This window comes from Macrosteles quadrilineatus, unplaced genomic scaffold (assembly GCF_028750875.1).
Source record: "Macrosteles quadrilineatus isolate MER2022 unplaced genomic scaffold, UCM_ALF_1.0 Scaffold_2__2_contigs__length_208266976, whole genome shotgun sequence".
Classification (NCBI taxonomy): domain Eukaryota; kingdom Metazoa; phylum Arthropoda; class Insecta; order Hemiptera; family Cicadellidae; genus Macrosteles; species Macrosteles quadrilineatus.
This window is the reverse complement of record NW_026542595.1, coordinates 206,720,831-206,741,964: the sequence shown is the minus strand read 5'-3', so window position 1 is coordinate 206,741,964 and position 21,134 is coordinate 206,720,831. Positions and strand designations below refer to the sequence as shown.

Here is a 21,134-nt window from a genome sequence, read left to right as displayed (position 1 = left end):
GATAAACCATATCCTAAGAGCACAAACCTAATCAAAGGCTTGTATTTAAACACATTTAAAATAGTTAATATGCAACTTCTGTTAAATCTGTTTTTGTTTTTAATTGATTGTTAACTTTTTTCCTTTGTTATAGATTCTTATTACAGATTTTGAGATTTTTCTATTTTTACATTACGATTAAAGTTATACGTTTTGATTCTGGCACACAACTGATTGCAAATACATAAACCAAAGAGACCTTTTGTTAAAATAAGCAATAAGTATGATTGAGTTTTTCCCTGAAATAATATAAATAATAGTGAGTGTACAACTGTTTTTTATAGTATATTTAAAGTCTGTGTTGGACATTTCCTACATCAAGTGTTTTGACTATACTATGTTTTGTTAGGTAAGGAAACTCTCCCATTTTCAAGTGTCAAACTATTATCTACATTTATTTACCTGACTAACCTAACATACCTAATGTTTTTTTTTCATAAATTTACATTTTTACATTTTTTTTTATAAACATTTTTTACATTACAAAACCTAAAAACAATTCACAAAACCACAATTGAATGGAAACTTAACACAACCAAACACACAATAGAAACTACAATTAGTACAAAAATATACTTATCAGTCCAATGCCTCCAATCTGATCTGAAAAGAAAACCACAACACACTCAGGGACACCACCATTCTAGCACATCCCACAAACTAAACTAACTAATATGAAGTTAACAATAGTTATAGTCAGTTGAAAACAGGAGGGAGTATCCTTACCTCCCGAAACGTATCTTTGGCAAAACACTTAGCGTAGGAAAATTGTATAAATTAAAATTAAATTCATTTAAAAAGCCCCATTATTCTCTTTTGTATTGTCATTTTGTTGCAAAGCACTGGCAGAGCAACTGGTTTATTTTGCATACAAACTGTAATGAGTGTATTGGTAACTAATGTAATAGCTGCTTTTTTAAAAAAACTGGCCAGTTTTTCTTATAGATTCGTTGTGCAAGGTTGTATCAAGGATTTGTGCCAACTATTCTTTGACACAAAATAAATAACCCAGAACTCAACAAACAATAGATTTTGCATTGAATCTGATAGTGTCTACACCAGAATCTAGGGGCACTGCTGTTGCTGGCTGGTGAGTTAGGCCATAAGTGTGCACACATTGTTGCCTTCAGCTTATCGACACACACACATATGAATGGATGCTGTTTTTGGTCTCTTGGAACGTCACAACAAAAAAGTAACTAAAATCGGTCCTGGGTCTAGGTCGAGACCTACGGTAATGTCTTATTCCCTATTTGAAAATTGGCTATAAAGGATTTTACAATCATACAGTAACACAGTCATGGTTCCTTTGATAAGTTCAAACATTACTCCCTTAGTAGATTTCTCATCCTTATGGATCAGCTGAAGACAATTTTATTGTTAGTTCTGTCCGGTGCACTGTAGTGATTGTGTTTTGTTTACAATTTGTTTCTTGTTATTTAAGTAATTTAGAACCTCATTTAACCTAATAAATTGGTCTAATCATAAAAACTTGTTTCCTCGTTACATAACAGCTTGGTAATATAAATGCTTTGTCAAGCACAAATAATAAAACTAACCCTAAAATAATAGATACAAAATTTCTTTGAAACTAACGAGCTTCAAAATTTACCATGGGGTGAGAAATCTACTACACAGCTCTTAATATCACACACAATATGATTATGAAAGTTTACAGAGTTGTAGAGAACCTATTTTACAAACAATAATACTGTGATATGTCTGAGAAGCCAAGCGATTATGGTGATCACCCTAAAATGTGAAAATTACTGGTTTGATTATGAACATGGATGTTTGGTCTTTGGACTAAATTAATTATATCATTTGACAAAAGGTTGACGTTACAGTACTAAGAAAAGGGCTTGGACCTTAACACTTACAGTTATGTAAAAACTCCACTGAAACAAATTTTGCCTGGATTAACATTTTTATTAAGTTCTACTTAATAATGAGGACCTTGATAGGATGGGCACCTCTGAGTTGGCTTAGACTTTCAGTTAATTTTTTTGTATGGTCCTCTAATGACACTCAAAACAAGATACTTAGGCAGGCAACCAGCACAAACAACAAAATATACATTAAGATAATACTGGATACATCACTATTAGATATTTATTAAAAATTCTACATCCTCTAATATATATAGTGTTCCTCAGACTGCTTTAGAGAACTTGTAGGGAAATTATAATTCTACCTTAAAACTAAAAAAAAAAACTAAAAAACAAAAAACTAAATTAGTGAGTCGGTGGCTCAGTCGGTAGCGTCGCGGACTTCGGGCCCAAGGCAGCGATGTCGTGGGTTCGGATCCTGGTCACTGCCGATAACATTTTATCAGTACAGTTCAGCTTTGTACTGTACTGGCTCACTCCTTGCTTTGCTGTTAACGATCCACGCACGGGCGCTTAGTCTATGTGGACGGGCAAATGCAAGGTTAAAAGAGGCCGCCAACCTCTTAAAAAAAAAAAACGTAAATTTGCAAAACAGTTATTTGTTTACTAAAAAAAAGGCCAATTACTGTTGATACAGAGGGATATGCAATTGTCTTCAACCTAGATTGAGTGTTAGGACGGGTACATTTTCAAAGACACCCCTACAACGTAAGCCCATAGTATAAATCTCACTTTGAGGAAGCTGCTTGTTCTGTTGGGTTTGCCCTGAAACACCTGGTCAAAAGGGACTAGTCTCTGCTCCATCAGGTTAACCGGTTCCTTTTCCGGTCTGTACTCTACCATGTTTCAAGGACTACTGTTTTTACTGGTATTCATAAAAAATAAATTCACCCTTGCAATAGCTCGATCAATTAAATCTACCCCTTAGGGTAAACTATTGATCACCATGCTAGTGCAAAACACAGTGCACTTATGCCCTATAATCAGCATAGGTGTACAGTGTGTAGATTCACACAGTTGAGAAGGTCTGCATAAAGTTTAAACATAGAACTTGGACCACCAACAGCTACAGTAAATAATATGGTAATTAATTACCATCCAACACATGCTTTAGGAATCTACTACAACTCAACTGACAGAGTCAACTTTTTCCATGTTGACTACTTGAATAGCAGCTATTGGCCAAGTGTGGTGAGTACAGTGGGGTAGTTTACGAGCTGCAAATAAATTTTGGCTAAGTAGCTTGTAATCTTGCTCTGTGCAATCGGGCCTTTAGTGTCCCGATAAACAGTAATCAAAAAAATAATGCAACATCAAAGAACAACTACTTAACAAAATGAACCAGTCCAAATTAACAACATCGCCTTAAGCATAAATGTCTAACATCTACAACACTAACCGAAAAGAAGAAGAAAGTGCAAAAAGAACCTTTGGAATGATGTACTGTAGATTCAAAACTTTTAAAGCAGTGACATAAGTAACCTTTGAAAGAGAGACTCACATTTTAAGGCTAATTCTCTTAAGTGATTTCCTTTGACAAATCAGTCTCCTATGCCTCTTCAAATGACGCTTCATACAGTATATGGAATGGTAGTAACCCATGGAAAGGAGCCTCCAATTCTAACTTGAGTTTTTATTTAGGTTAAGTTAAACAAATACTGGCCTTCCAGAGCTGTCACTACAAAATAATCCAAAAAAAACTCACCGTCACACCAATAACTTAAAACTCTCAATGTTACATCCCTCTAAATCATTTCATGTAGTCTCAAGTCACCAGCTAAGAACCCAAAGCCTGCACTTACATCACACCAGAAAACCAACTAATTTTGCCTTCTCAAACATCGTAAAAACGAGTGGTTTCCTTAATTGTCTTCTCAAAGACAAGTGTGATAGTAAAAAATTCAACGTTAGATAGTAACAAGACCAGGGTTTCAAACCCGTTCCCTAGAAAAATAGTCACAATCTGTCAGACAGTGTTGGTCAAGGATAAAAACTTCAAGTAAAAAACCTTAAAAAAGTCTGTAACATTAGTAGTCTAAATATACACACAAACAAGATGTGAAAAACATATTATCAAAGCTAAAAAAGAAATTTGCAAGCACTTATGTCTATTCACTTTCTAAAATGTCAATAGTGTTGTTAATTATTTTTATATATTTAATGTTTTGTTTACAGTGGTATGGAAAAAATTATTCTACATGAGTCGCCACGTCATAAATATGGCAAGAAGAGAAATGAATAACAAATAGTTAAAAGCTTGTGACAAACAGGTAAACAAGATTTTATCAAAGTAGCCTACCTAGTATAAATGTTTAAAAAAGTTCATACATGAGGGGTATGGACATTCAAACATTAAACATAATGTTTAAGGTTTAATGTTAAACATTAAAAACTAAATGTTTGCCATCGAAATATGGTGTTTTTTTTTTGTTTTTTTTTAGTTTTCTGTTTAATACATTTTCTGCACCACCGACTTTGGAAACTGCAAGTACTGTAGACTGCTCAACATTTTGTAAAATCTAAAGACAAATTTTAGGTCCACTCAACCTTTATTTATCTAGCTTACACCTTAGCATGTGTATTGTCAGTGGCAGCTCCCTGAAGGAGTCTTGGGGGATGCATTACCATAGACAAAAAAATTAAAAATAGACTGTCAGCTGTGCTGTGTGGTTACCATAGGTTCAGGCACACTCCACTGGTTAGTGCCATGTAGTTACGTCGTACGCGCTACGTTAACTACACGGTGTGCGCCAAAACCTATGGTAACCATGGTATCCGCAGCACAGCTGACAGTCTATATTTAATTTTTTTGTCTATGGCACTACCTAGCAGTTCGAGTTTCATCTTTGATCATTAGAGAAGTTTACATACCATTCCCATGCTGTTGTCAGTTTTATCATGAAGTTAATGGGGTTCAATTGACCCACCAACTGAGTTGTGTTGAAATAAATTACTGATTTTGGTTGAATGTTGAATAAGCAAACTTTTTAACCAAACCAACCTGAGAGAGCAATTTACTGTTCAATACTGTTGTTCAATACTGTTCAATGAAATGGCGACCATACATCCTGTAAACTGTTGTATCTTTTATGTTACGCCAGTCATCCCAGTGTCTGTTCGTTTAACTATTTTAAATTTCAAAAAAATTGGCTGTTCTAGTTTGATTATTTGAAAAATATGGACAGGTGGTCCATGTAGGTGAAGTATCTACTTAAGTATGAGAAAGTCAATGGTATTGAACAATAAAATTCGTCCCCTCCCTATTTAAGTAATTTATTAACATTTCATAATAAAAAGATCAACATTGGACTAAATATTAAAACTACTGTAGTTTTAAAATAAAATATAAGTCTAACTTTGATCTAACAAATCTTAAGGGACTGAACTGAATAAAAGTTATCAAGGATTTTGTTAAAACAAGATTCTTTACATTAGGTTTGCACTGTTAGCAGGAATTTCGCTTAGTCCAGGTACACAATGGCGGTCAATATAGGAGCTCATTAAAACACAATTAAGTAGAATAGGCAACCGGGTTGTTAAGTAGAACCTGAGTAACAGGAGGGAAGGAGACCAGGATGGTGAAAACAATGTTTAGTCCAACACGGTGTAAAAAATATGACAAACCCATTAGCAATGTGACTTTTTAGTACCATTAGTACCTTACCAAAATTTATTGTTAGTACCAGTACTTGTGCTAAGAACTAGAGTTTATCAGAATTGCATACAGGTTCTAAAACATTTTTAGTTTGTACGAATACAGTTTTAAAATTGTTTTTCAGTTCACAGGTGGGAGGGGGGAGGGCAGCACTTTACTTGGACTAAAACAGTCATTCTATCCGACCAATTTGAGAAAACTGCTTGTCTTAAACCATAGATAAAACATACTCCCCTAGTAGATTTGTCATCCTTATGGAACAGCTGAAACCAATTTTATTGTTAGCTCTGTACGACGCCGCACTGTAGAGGTCATGTTTTGTTTACATTTTGTTTCTTGTTATTTTAGTTATTTAAAACCGCGTTAAAATAAATAAAACAATATAATCATAAACAATAACTGCTCTCCTAGTTATATAACCAAACAGTAGAGCACAAATCATGAAAATAACCCTAAAATAATAGAAACAAAATTTTGTCTCCACCAGCGATCAGTTTTGACGTACATGAACTAGACACGAAAATCAAACTTCAAAATGTACAATGGGCTGAGAAGTCTACTTGTGTTGCTTAGTCTATGCTTAAACTTACTAAGTTTTTAACAAGCGAAAAGCGATAAAAGGTGATGAACGTATTGTAATTTACAGAAAAAATTCCTACTGAGTAATTTAGGTTAGTATAGCTAAAACATAGATTATCTAGCTGGGTTGAGATAAATTTAGATTACAATTCCTCAACATTAAATAAAACACTCTCCAAGACTTACTAGTATCACCCGTGACAGCAGAGGAACATGTCTAATAGTGAGTCTCGGGGTATTTAACTTTTGAATTACTTTTACTCTTACTCCCATGGCTATTTCTACTCCAAGTGGTACTTGGCCTCAACAACACACTGCCTCCATGTCGTCCTGTCTTTTGCAGTATCTTCATTGACTTCCATTCTGGCCATATCCTTCTTTACTTCATCCGTCCAGTGTTTCTTCTGTCTCCCTCGTGGGCTTCTCCCCATTTTCCATATTGAATATCTCTTTTCTCTTTTCCATATTTGATATTATGTGCTTGTTTCCTCTCTTCTAATGATGTGGCCCATCCAGCGGAGCCTCCTGCTTTTAGCTCTTAATTATATCAGGCTCCTTGAACCGGTCACTTATCCTGAATATGTTTAATTCTTCATATATCTCCTTCTTTAGTAGGGCCAAAGATTTTGCGCAGGACTTTGCAAAAGTAATAAGATTTTTATCTGTGTTTTTATCCATTACGTAGGTTTCAGCTCCATAAAGAAGAACAGGTCTTATGATAGATTTGTAGATTTTAAGTTTAGTATGATGAGACAATAATTTTGATGATAATAATTTGTTTAGAGCATACGTACTTCTACTGGCTAGGTTTATTCGGTTCTTTATTTCTACCGTGTTCTTCACTTTGTGAGCTGACTATAACTCCTCCTGGTCCTCCAGGTTGGGGGTTGAGCGTTGGGCCGACAACCCACCTTGTAAAAAAATGCTGTTTACGAATCACCAACTTACACCCTCAGATCAGGATAGAACTTCTGAATTAACAACAATAATTCATGTAGAGATCAGCGTAATGTCCTAATGTCTGCGGTTCAGTTATAGTTCTGTAAAGATTCATTTATATAGAACAAAATGATAGTCACCGTTGGCCACTGACTGGCAGAGCCTATCGGGTCGAAGATAAGCCGGCAAAATTTACTGTAAAAAATTATCATTAAATTGTATAAATTGTATATATTCCCTGTGACGATCTGAGGAATCATGGTCTTTACTACCCAGTTCGGTTGTGCAGGTGCCGTGTTTGTGATGTTATGAGTCCTGTTGTTGATAATTATAGACTCAGGTGCTCCGTAGCGGAGTAACATCACTTAAGTTACTTGGCAACCCATTAGGCCAATTTTAAATCTTTAAATTTTCAAAGGAGTTGTGTAGCGAAATACAAATTTTCCTGAGGTAAAGCTGTCACCAATCACGTTTTCAAGGCTATAATTCCCTAATTCCAAAATTTAGTCAAAATCCTTCCACTGGAGTACGAGATATATTACAGACAGACAGACAAACAGAAATAGCTCGTATTAGAATATAGGATATTAAATACTACAATCTCTTAAATGAAATTCTGTAATTCAATTTCTAAGTATAGGGATGTTTTATAGTAACAAATAAGCAGAGTATAAGATCAATGCTCAAATGACTAGTGACTGGAGGATAGCCAGTGAAATAACCTCTTTTTAGCGAGTATTGACCAGTCATCAGATGGAGGGTTAAAGCATTGACTACATAACACTATATAGTCATTGACTAATCATACTCTAATTGACTACATAACACTATATAGTCATATTATGATATGACTTCCCATAAGTCACTAGTGTTATATAGTCAATGGTTAAAGTTATAATCTAATGTTAACTATTGTTCAATGTATGTGTAGGCTAGTATATGTTTGTCTTGATTGGTTTACCCTTTGTGATTTGTTTGGATAATGTCATTAGGCTGAATAAAGTTTTAATCGTAGAATTTTACGGCATCTAGACTAGACAGCAAATGTATTCACAGGGGATTGAGAATTTTAAACAATGTTTAAACATACCCCCAAAGCTTTTATGAAATTTTGAAAATAATCTCAATGTTAATTTCAGGCCATTAATTGAAGACCATTGGAATCTGGAAGAGAAAGAAGTTGCCATGGCCAAGGCAAATCTTACAAAAATGATTGCAGTCTGTCCAGAATGTGAGGAACTAGTGCAGATTCTCAATAACAACTTTGAATACTCTATGAAACTTCACAAGAAATCACATCCAACTATAAAAGTGGAGATGCCTTTGAAATTTGAAAAGATTGGTAATGACAGTTATGAAAAAATTGATGTGGCAAGCAATGATGCAATTTATACCCTTCAGCCACTTGTTCAAAAGCAACAGTGTGAGGTAGATAACATATCACACTCCCCTTTCTCAACTGTTGGTTATTTGTGTGGAAATCAACCTGGAACAATTGTAAGAAAACCTTCATTAATCAATTTACTAGAGGCTATTCTTCCCTCAATGCCTGATTGTGTGAAAGTCCATATAAACTTTTTTTCTGAAACGGAGTACTCTAGGGCCATATGTAGTGTATGCAAAATTACAATTGACCCGATTTCTTACATTCCACACCACATAAAAACTAAGTTGCACGAAGATAACATCATCAATACACTCAAGACCCTGTTGCCCTTGAAGTCAAAGGATCAGATGAAATTTGTCTCATTTTATAATTCAAATCTCTATTGCAATTTATGTGAATGTAAAATAATTCTTTGCTCAAGTGATCTACACCAGTCTGTCAACAATATTTTCACTCATAACGCTGAACAGAGCCACTCTAATCATGAGTCAGGTGGCCACAACCCGAGCCAAAGTTGTTGCGACCCAGCAACACAGGATCATGTGCACTTACTTGGTCCTAATATTTCAGAAGCGGTAAGGACGAAAAAAACAGCCTTTGAGAATTTCTCAAAAACTAACATGACCATGAAGAGTAGGGCTGAGCTTTTAGAAAACTCTAAGAGTGAGTTAAAAAATCTCTTCAGCCTTTACCCTTACAAAGAGGATACAACGAATAACACAAGGAATACAAAACCCATGGAAAAATTACAAGAGGACAACATGCAAAATCACACGTTGAAGACCAATGAAAAGGATGAAAAATTACCTACAGTATTTGATAACATAACACCATCAGTAAAGGAAGTAAAAAATTTACCAAGCTCTGAAAACCAAGTTCAAACAAAGGAAGCTCCAGCAGAAGAAAATAATGTAAATTCGGTTTATAGAGAATTATTAAAAACCAATGAACTAATTAGATCCAATGATAAATTCATAGAGCAAGAGAAAAATGTCTTTGTTTGTAAGCCCTGTAAAGATATTTTAGTTGCAGAGGTAAAGAATCTAGAAAGAAGACTCATGGACCATATCTTGGGGCTTGAACACAACTTAAATACCAAGCTCATGGCCAAGGTAGATAACTATTATATTTGCAAAACATGTTGCAAAGAAAACAGTAATGAAATGATGACGTTTACAAAATTAAAATCATTAAAAGATCACATCTCAAGTCAAGTACATATAAAAAATATGATACTATTCCTATCATTAGATTCAGCTATAAAAAGTTATACTAGTTCTGTTTATAGAAATTTTTCAAAAACTAATGCAGTGATCGAACTCAATTATAAATATTTTGAGCAAGAGGAAAATGCCTTTGTTTGTAAGCTCTGTGACAACACTCATATAGTGATTGGTAATGTACAGCAGGAACTAGAAGGAAGACTCATGGACCATATCTTGGGACTTAAACACCACGTGAACACAAAGTTACTGGTCAAGGTAGATAACTATTATATTTGCTCAATATGTAGTGTAAACAATACAATACAAATTTGTAAGAAGTTAACAACATTGAACCAAAGAATAATGAATCACACTTCAAGTCAGAAACACATGCAAAACATTGTATTGTTAAACTCCTTACTTAAATCTAAAATAAATAATATCAATGCTGTTTATAAAGAATTGTTAAGAACCAATGCAGTGATCAGACTCAATGATAAATACATAGAGCAAGAGGAAAATGTGTTTGTTTGTAAGCTCTGTAACAACACGCGTATATTGGTTGTGAATGTACAGGAACTAGAACTAAGACTCATGGACCATATGATGGGACTCCAGCACAACTTGAAAACAAAGTTCCTGGCCAAGGAAGGTAATTTTTATATTTGCAAAATATGTTTTGTAAATAATGAAATACCAAATTGCAAGTTAACAAAATTGGAAAGAATGATTATGGATCACACTTCAAGTCAGGAACATATGCAAAACATTGTCTTAATGAATTCGTTAGATCCAGCTGCAATTAATGATGTTTATAGAGAATTATCAAGAACCAATGCAGTGATCAGACTCAATGATAAATACATAGAGCAAGAGGAAAATGTGTTTGTTTGTAAGCTCTGTAACAACACGCGTATAGTGATTGAGAATGTAATAGAACTACAAAGAATACTCATGGACCATGTGATGGGTTTTGAACACAACTTGAACTCAAAGTTCCTGGTCAAGGTAGATAACTATTATTTTTGCACCATATGTAGTGAAAACAATACAATAAAAAGTTCTAAGTTAAAAAATTTGCAAAATAGAATAATGAATCACACTTCAAGTCAGAAACACATGCAAAACTTTGTCTTGTTAAACTCATTAGATCCAGCTGAAATAAGTGATACCAATGCTGTTTATAAAGAATTGCTAAGAACCAATGAAGTGATCAGACTCAATGATAAATACATAGAGCGAGAGGAAAATGTCTTTGTTTGTAAGCTCTGTAACAACTTGCCTATAGTGATTGTGAATGTAAAGGAACTTGAAAGAAGACTTATGAAGCATATCTTAGGACTTAAACACAACTTGAATACCAAGTTTCTGGCCAAGGAAGGTAATTTTTATATTTGCAAAATATGTTTTGTAAATAATGAAATACCAAAATGTAATTTACCAAAATTGGAAAGAAAGATGATGGATCATACTTCAAGTCAGGAACATATGCAAAACATAGTCTTAATGAATTCGTTAGATCCAGCTGCAATTAATGATGTTTATAGAGAATTATCAAGAACCAATGCAGTGATCAGACTCAATGATAAATACATAGAGCAAGAAGAAAATGTGTTTGTTTGTAAGCTCTGTAACAACAGGCGTATATTGGTTGTGAATGTACAGGAACTAGAACTAAGACTCATGAACCATATGATGGGACTCCAGCACAACTTGGAAACAAAGTTCCTGGCCAAGGAAGGTAACTTTTATATTTGCAAAATATGTGTTGTAAACAATAAAATACCAAATTATAAGTTACCTAAATTGGAAAGAAAGATAATTAAACATACTTCAAGTCAGGAACATATGCAAAACATTGTCTTAATGAACTACAACCAATCCAGAACTACAGAAGATCCAGCTACAATTAATGAAGTTTATAGAGAATTATTAAGAAGTAATACAGTGATTAGGCTCAATGAAAAATATATAGAGCAAGAAGGAAGTGTCTTTGTTTGTAAGCTTTGCAACAACACACATATAGTGGTTGAGAATCTAAAAGATCTCGAAGAAAGCATCATAGATCATATCATGACTCTTGAACACGATGAAACACTAACATTTCAAGAAGAGGAAGTAATTGTTAGTTTCCTAGAGAAGACTGAGTTGTCTGATACTGAAATCAGGGAGAATCTTAATTTTTTAAGAACAGAAGATGACATCATTAGGTGTACTCTGTGTGATTTTACAATTCCTTCAAATGGAGAAAATGATGAGATAATTGAAAATTTAGCTGTACATTTGAGAGAATCTGGTCATAATGCAAACAAAAAAGTATCCAATGAATACATTGGAGATACACTTGGAAATACACTTACTGACAATATCAGCCATTGGTTCAATAAACTTCCAACCAAGTACTTGGAGGACATCGAATACATCACATTTAGTCCGTTCAAGCGATTTTTGTCCTGTAAACTTTGTAACTCCACGATTCATCCCCGTTACTTGAAAGAACATCTGGAAGAGTTGGTTCACACTCAAGAAAAAGAACTAAAAAAGAAACCAAACCTCTTGAGTAAATCTACTCATATCGTGACAGACCAAAATGTGCTGAGACATTTGGATACTCTGTCTTCCTTGTTGAAAAAGATACAACTGAAATCTCCATGGCAGAAATAACCTCTTCATTTGATTCATCCCTCACTAAGAACCATTCTGTACATCAAACTCTTCATAAAGTTCCTACTGGATTGTGTCCTGCATTCAAATTAAATAACATACCTAAAAATGAATGAACTTTTACAATGAATAGTTATTCTACATAATAGTCTCACTTTTGTAGACTTGCTGTCATAAACTGATGTCTTTAGAGAATTGTGTGATTGTAATCAATGTGACTAATCTTAAATCTATCAATCAACAACTCCACAGTAAAAAAGCACAAAGCCAGCAAACCAAGGTCAATTGTGCTGTATTCATAATGTTTTTATTGACATTTGAAATAGTCATAATGTTTAAAGTTATACAAATTCAATCACAAAATATTCAAAACCTTTGATTTGTTGTATCTTCTTACGGAACAAAACTGAGAAAAAAAAAATTCTGTAATAATTATTTCAAAAATTGTAATAAGTTTTTGTATCTGAACTAGCTACTAATTTGTCATCTTTTGAGGTAAGAGGATGATGTGTATAGGGCCTGTTGTACAAATTTATTTCAAACAATTATCTTGTAAATAATTTATTTTTTGATCCTACAAAAAATAATTATTGTTACAACAATAATATTGTAATCTTATTTTTATTTGATTGCAATCCTATTGAATACTTTCATAATTAACTATATTAAAATATCACAATCTTCTCAATGAAAAAATTAAAAAAAAAACTTGTGTTCAATTTAGGGTGATAATATATTTATCGATTGCAAATATAACAAATCAGAATTTATATGTACTGGGTATGTGAAATAAAATTGTTGACCAACAAATTATTTGTTTACTTAATTAAAGAAGCTGTAGCTACAAAAAAAGAGAAATGATCCTATATATATATATATGCTATAGGGCCTAATCCAATAGCAAAATAAGAAAAATAGAGGAACAAATCTATGTATTCCCAATGTTTTCAGAAATGTGTCGGAGAAGGTCCTTTAATGAATATATGCTAGATGAGAATTAAATTACCCGGCCGCTCTGGGTGGGGGGGGGGGTTGGTAGGAAGGGTAAACGCCCCAATTTGCGGTTTTTTGCTCGAAACTTGAAAACGATGCGTCCTAGCTTACATTTTTTACGGTAAAAGTTAAAGCTTATTAAATTTGCAATAACTTTGGTCCTGTACATTATCAGTGAAATACGCATAGTTTCAGAGATATCCGCGCTCAAAAATATATTATGTAGGCTAAAAAAAATTTACCTCACATTTGTTGTTAATATCTTATTTTTTCTCCTTACGGTACTTGTTATTTTCTCAGAAATATTGAATGAAAGAAAGTTGTGGAGGGTTAAATTAACTTCAATAATATATCAACATTTACACACAAATAATTGCAAATTCTTGGTTTTAGCGAATTTCCCATATAGGGAATAAGCTATTACCGTAGTACTCATGGTAAGACCTGGACCCGGGACCAATTTTTTTTTTCGTTTTGAGGTCCCTAGAGGCCAAAAATACCATCCGTTCAAATGCATATATATATATATATATATTTATATATATATGTGTCCGTTAGCGCGATAACTCGAGCAAAAATCATCCGATTTTGATGAAATTTGGTACAAACGTGTAAACCTACGTTTATTCGAACGAGTTCGCGAACCAGCATGATCGGAAAATGGGAACGGGGGTTTATGGGGGCTTTTATGGGGCAAAAATGGGTTTTCCCCATTTTTGACCCAAAAAACATAAAATTTTGCAATTTCTTTCAAAACTATTTTATAGAGCTTAAAAAAACAAATAATTTAGTATATTGAAGCGTTATAATGCGCCAAATGATTACAGAGAAAATTCCAAAAAAATTTAAATTTAAAATTCCCATGTTATTCTTATGGAGAATAAGTAAACTGTTGTAGTTTGCTTGTTTATTAACATATTTTGCCCAAATTTGGAAAATGTTTTTATTTCTTACTAACTATTAACATTTTACATAAAAAACACTTTTACCCCCCCTGTTGCAGCAAACCTAAGTATGTGTTAAACTGATTCTATTTAAATAGGGAATAAATGCGATATTTTTAAGGAGACATTTTAGTGTAAATCCAATCAGGCAAATGGAAATTCGCTTAGTCTGCAGGTTTGCTGCGGCGGGGGTATTTTTATCATTGCATGATTTGTGTATGGTTTCTTATAATTTTTTAGGCCAAACATAAATATATTTAAGGTATAAATTGGTAATAGTTATGTAAATAACAATGTGAAAATGATGAGGAAGAAGACAGTGAAAAAGAATAAGATCAATCTTTATCATCATATGAATTTATTTTGCAGGTTTTAATTGTTTTAACTTGGATCATCATAATAAATACATAACTTTTTTTATTTCGTCACATTGTTGAAAAAATCGTGATTTACACAAATGATTGCAAATTCTTGTTTAAAAAAAAATAGGATTGTAACAAAAAATGTGAGGTGAGCAATTTTGTCCGAACATTATACCTTTTTGAAGCTTTAACTTTAATCATAAAACAATGTAGTCTAGGACGAATTGTTTTCAAGTTATGAGGGAAAATCCGCAAATTGGAGCGTTAACCAACTCCCCTCCCCCCACCTAGAGCGGCAGGGTGATTTTATTCTCACCTATCATATATTCATTAGGGGACCTTCCCCGACACATTTCTGAAAAATTGGGAATACATAGGTTAAGGTTTGTTCCTCTATTATTCCTATTGGACTTATTTGCTTGAACTGATAGCTTCAGGTAGTGTTGACATTTTTTTTCTTATTTTACCACTGTAAAAGACTGTAAAACAACCTAACAAATAAATTAGATGGTAATAAAAACTTGGTTCTTTTACAAATAGTGTTAAGAAAATTGTAAATTAAATGAGTTAAATTTAATTTAATGTAGTGTTAAGATACCGTGCTGTTGACTTATAACTATACAATTATGATTGAAAGATGTCTGCAGAAACATTTTCTATCAAAATATAATTATACATTAGTAAATGTAATATTTTCACTTGGATAGAACTGTGATCTTTCCTGGTGTACTTAAAACTAGTCATGGCTCATTTATTGGGGGTCAGATAAGATACATTGACACAGTAGCTGTTATCTGAATTGGTTGATAATGCCCAGATAAACTTGACTGGAAATGATGGTTTCAATGTTATTTGCGTTAAGTTACCAGTAATCACACTTTTGTAATGTTCATGACATCGATTAATCGTTAGGTGATATCAGCATTGTCCAGCTCAGTATGAAGTGTATGTATATTAGACCAAATACTATACTATATACTTGGAAATGGGGACCATATCTGGGGGTATAGAAATAATTTTTATGTAGATTAAAACCCTTAACATTTCATTAGTTTGCTCCCTTTTTTTATTCTACTCAAATACCTCATAAATTCTAAACTCAAAGCTAGCTAGGGGTGTGTGAGACGTCGAGTGGTCAAGTAATTTTGAGTCTGACCCATTAAAAAAATTTAAAGAGTCAAACTTTTAAATGAGTAAACGTGTTAAATGAGTAAGTTTTTGGAAGCATTTCTATTTGTACATCATGGCGAATAAAAACACATTCGTTATTCTATTAACATTTATAAACCCTTAAGAGTCCTTGGAGCCGCGCCACTACAGTCGTATAAGTCGCAGCATAGGAATTGGACCTGAAGGCGCTACACTGAGTTTAGCATTGAGATCTTTCTATATGTGCGTGTTTGAATCCCGTACATGTGCAATTAATACTAAGCTCAATAATATGTGGCTTAGCTGGTGGGAGAGCCCATTCTTAAATAAACTATGTGGAGCGTGGATGGAAGTTGACGGCATTTTTTAGTTTAATAGTGATTACACACAACACCTGTTTTGCTTCTTTAGAACACAGATTACTCAAGTTATTACTCTTTTTATCTACCACCTTTACATCCTAGAAAGCTAGGTTGAAGCCCGGAACTGTTTTACACATTACTTTAGGATAAGGACTCAAGCTATAGTACAACACAATGTATAAGCTATGGCCTTTTGTTTTCTGGTGTTGCCTACTTAATATACCAATCTTACCAAATACTAAGTTCCTTCCCACCTGAAGAGACAGTCAAACTTATTTCTCAAGAATCATTAGTGAAGGTGAATATGAGCTATATACACACTATCATCCTAATAAAAAACCTTACCATTTCCAACAATAAAAATTAATAATATAGTATTGGTCGACCAATTGGTTTATGTGTCACGAAAAACATTACATGCAATTGCTACATTACTGAAGCACTGAAAGGCTCACCTTTGGTTCGTGTAGCAATTTGCACACTGCAACACTTTAGTTTGTAACCTAAAGTTTTTACTCCTGCAAAAGATATAATTTTTTTAATACCAGATAAATTTGACAAATTTACTGCTCAATACCATTGACTATTGGATACTAAAGTAGACATCCTATTTTTTTATTTTATAAAAAAAGAACATAGTTGAAATAGGCCGACGCTACACTATCCCGTTTCGCCAGCCCGGTTAAACAGGACCCGTTTGGCAGGATGATTCGAACGCAAATGGGTTTTAATGGGAGCGGTCACATTTTTGCGGTTGCGGTGCATCGACGGGATCCACTGCATGCTGCTGCGGCATAGCAAGACGACAGGAAGAAAGGCGAAACACATGCAGTTAAGGGGATCCAGGCTTCAGAAAATACATTTTTTTATTTTTTATGTTTATCATTTTTTAAAGATATTTAGTATATAAAATGGGCCTAAAAACTGTTATTTTATTTGTTGTAGCCACTCTATGTACCACAGTACCATTTTATGTATTTTTATGTATCATAAAACGTAACACATTTTTATTTTTGATATAACTCATAAAATAGTTGATCAATTTTGTTCAACTAGGTGTCTTTTTGTAGCTATGTACACTTACTGAAATCCTGGGTATTACTTTGTTTGTAGGATAATTAGTTTTTATTTTATAAAGGTTGAAAAACAAAAAAAAAATTCTTATACTATATTTCAAATAAAAAAAAATTATATTTGTTTCACTATTTGACTTATATTAATAATTATACCCAAAAAGTTTGTAAATACTATCAAGAACATCTGGTAAAAAGTTCAACATGATAGGACAAAAATTGGCTGAGATATATCAAATTTTCTGTTACAAAACACTAAAAACCACAACTTTCGGGGAATCGCGATCGAAGTCCTAGAAAATACTAAGACGCGCGCATGTAGTATCTGGGGAAAATATATTTTTTGTTATGAAAAACGTGTAGGATACCTATAAAACTTATATTTTCTTGTACATAAATAACCAAATAACAATAAAATACTATAAAAAAATAAGTGAATTTTGGCAATTTTTTCACTTTCTGAAGCCTGGATCCCCTTAATTGAGAGCAGCCATACTATCCAGTTGGGCCATGCGTTTATCTCTACTGTTGTCGATATCAACAGTGCTCAGCATGTGATGCTCGTGCTCGTCACTTGAAGTATGTTGTGGTAGAGCAGGAAGGTGTGACAGGGTAATGTCAATGCGGTAAAAACGCATCACACTAAACGGGATAGTGTGGTGCCGGCCTTAGGTACTCACATAGTATAATGCAGTTTAAAACTCTTATTTCTTCTTTAGTTTTTGTTCCTATGATAGTTGAGGATATTAAAGATGCTGTATAGCTTAAAAATTAGTCCTTCCAGTTTGGCTTGGTTGATGTTATTTTTATATTCGACATAAATCTGTTATTTACATTAGTGTACTCTAAAACTGACTACTTACACCTTTAATATGGGAATGGAATGTCTATCACAGTGTAAGATAATGCGTAATGTAAAATGAAACTGGATCTGATAAAAGAATTAACTAACTATAAAAATAACTAAAAATTGTGGTTGATATCTTGTGAATTATGGCTTTATGCTTGTAATATAAATTATCATTAGTTAAAAAACACATCTGATAATAGTTAAGAATTACTGTAGTTAAAAATATACAGTAATTTTGAACTACACTACATAATATTTCTGAAATAGAAGAGTGTTATTGATCTCTTCTGGCCAGTTTCAAAATGCACTGTCAGAACGAATGCCAGATGATTGAGGGTCGTTTTATAAGTAAGGGCCGTTTTTATGTTTGTGTGTACGCCACTTACTGGCCGGCATCATTGGTGAATAGAATGGTGTCATTTGCAGCTCTGTAGTTGACGCTTTGCTGTGTGTTTAGAAAATGTTTAAAATTATTGAATCTCACGCTGCATGTGACATGAAATAAGTGACACGTTTTTTACCACAAGAAGCATATCCGATGCTTACATTCGTTGCCAGATGACTGAAGGTTATGGCCCTAATGCAATGAGTGGTGGTTGTGTGGTAATGGGTAAGGGGGTATTAAAGTTCCAGAAAAACCTTTTTACTTTGTGGTCTTCTGTGATAAGTCTGGGTACCCACCAAAAACACAATTCCATCTCAAATGGACAGTTTCACAGCCATTTTAAACTCCCTAACCAATTTCTGCCCTTAACCCTCTATCATTGCATGGGAAACTGTCACAACAATAATAGTAGTGTATAATTAGTCATCAACCTGACTCTGACTTAGGCTGTGATTCGGCAGTAAGCGACACTGTGCTGGAAAAATTTTGGCATCCTCAATTATCCTGGTTGCCCTATGGGCTATAACCCAGTCAGCCCTTAAAAAAATGGGGACGGGGAGAGGAGAGGAGAGACCAATTGTACTCCATAGCAGTCTTTAAGAGTTCTCCTCAGGCTAGAGTTAAAGTCATTAACATCTAGTGTAAATGTTTTTGAACATTAAAAATTACTCACCATAAAAATTATTTTACAGAGATCTGCAAAGAAGATTGAAACAACTCAAGTCCGGGATCTCATTCAGAATGGCTTGTGGAGGAGTAAACAACTGGGACCTCCTTTGTCCTGTTTGCAAGACCTTCATTGAAAAAGATTGTTTTAATGACATTCAAGCTTCTTTGGACTTACATTATTTGAACATACATCCAACATTAAAAGCATTGTTTATATTGAAGAAACAAAAAATAGTTTTTAACGAGGATAAAGTCTATGGAGAGCTAAAAGAATGTACCAACTATATAATTTGCCCGGTTTGTGAAAATTTAGTTGAAATTTTCCAAAACAATATTAACCATTGCTTCATGGAGCATTTTGAAATTTGTCATCAACAAATTCATGAATTGGATTCTGCAAACAATTTATCTGTAAAAAAACAAACTGAACATTTCACTGAGGTGAAGAATAGAGACAGAGACAGTATTTCAAATTTAAAAACTTTGACATTGACAGACCAACCTTGTAAATCGTTTGATTTGTCACAAGATTTGGAAAATCACAGAGGTTATATAACTGTAAACAGCAGTAGTTTTGTTTGCCATGTCTGTGGTGAAACGTTGAATACAGAGCAGATGGTTGAGTATCACTTAAAAACTAAAAGACATGAAGATAATGTAATCATCTGGCTGAAAGGTAAACTATCTAATCACATGCAGAGTACTATGGAGTATGTATCATTTTACGGCTCTAACTTATGTTGCAACCTTTGTAGATGCAAAATAGAGATGAACTCACAAAATCCTCAAGAGACACTACTGAACGTCATTTCTCACAATAATGATGTAAAACACTCCCAAGCAAAATCCCTCAAGAATCCAAAAGACAACAATAGTAGTTTAGGAATTTTAGAATTAATAACAGAGAAAAACTCCTTGATCAATCAACATAAAGAATTCATTGAGGCTGAAATCGAGCCACGTTTCAGTTGTAAATTGTGTGAGAAAATAATTCATTTCAACAAAAATAATTTTGAGCTAGAGCAAAACTTCCTTACACATATTAATAGCAAGTTGCACAGTGAGAACTCCAAAGCAATTCGTGTTTTGAGGCTTTTCAAAGATATGAATGGCGACAGGAATGGAGTGCACTGTTTCTCTGTTTTGAATGGCAGTATTAACTGCACACAATGTAACTCTTTGGTGCCAGCCAACATCGAACAGTTGTTAGAACATTGTAAAAGCTACGAGAAGTTAAAATCAGACAAATTTCTTAAGAGCCCTCTGTCGACCAATAAACTTCCTTCGACCAAAAATAACAAGTTCCCTTTGAATAACAGTTCTGATACTGGATTGGCTAACTTGATGTCTTCTGACGAGACCCCACTGAAGCCTCATCACTCAAGTCCCATGGCCCAACCGAAGGAAAATATGACCAAAGGAACAAGTAAACTCAATATTAAAGAAATACTCCTACCCCTGAAAAATCAATACGGAAACATCACTTGCATGGCTGAGAATGAAAATGGCAAACTGGTATGTGTGATTTGCAACTGTTCAGTCCAACCATCGACTCGCTTTGTGAAAATTCATCTCTCAGGAAAGTTTCACAAGAACAAAACTCAATGTCAAATTAAACAGCTCAGCGCTCTAAACACTGGGGAAGAAGCTTGCAGAGACTTGAAACTTAACAGCGACGGTGCTCGGGAATCCTACCACTTGTTGGTCGAACACTTGTTTCAGTCGCTCCCTCAAAGGTTTCAAGATGATAAAGATTTTTGCACAATCAATCTCACAGATGGTTCTGTCCATTGTGTACTGTGTAACTGTACCATTGATCCAATGTTTTTGAAAGATCATCTTCAAGAAGAAGGTCATCTTACTCAAAAGCAACAACAAAGCTTGTAAATATTTACTGTCCAAATTGTTGCAACCAAACTATTCATCCGTATATTCGTAACAATATATAGGGACCAGATTTAAGTATGGATAAATGTGCAACTGCAATTAG

At 33.9% G+C, this 21,134-nt stretch overlaps 1 protein-coding gene across 5 annotated transcripts in view; it reads left to right on the top strand.

Moving 5' to 3' along the window:
• Positions 1-21,134, top strand: part of LOC128987948 (uncharacterized) — a 37,855-nt gene extending 16,721 nt beyond the window's left edge. For 3 of the 5 annotated variants that reach the window (XR_008490297.1, XM_054409072.1, XM_054409073.1), the window contains 2 exons: positions 4,104-4,198; positions 8,241-13,076. Coding sequence is in view for 4 of the 5 variants with exons in the window: in XM_054409072.1 (XP_054265047.1) it covers positions 8,287-12,357 (4,071 nt within the window). In the remaining variant the exon portion in view is untranslated. Of the gene's footprint in view, positions 1-4,103; positions 4,199-8,240; positions 13,077-15,486; positions 15,602-19,167 lie in introns of those variants that run through there. The other 2 variants (XM_054409076.1, XM_054409077.1) reach the window with 2 other exon arrangements.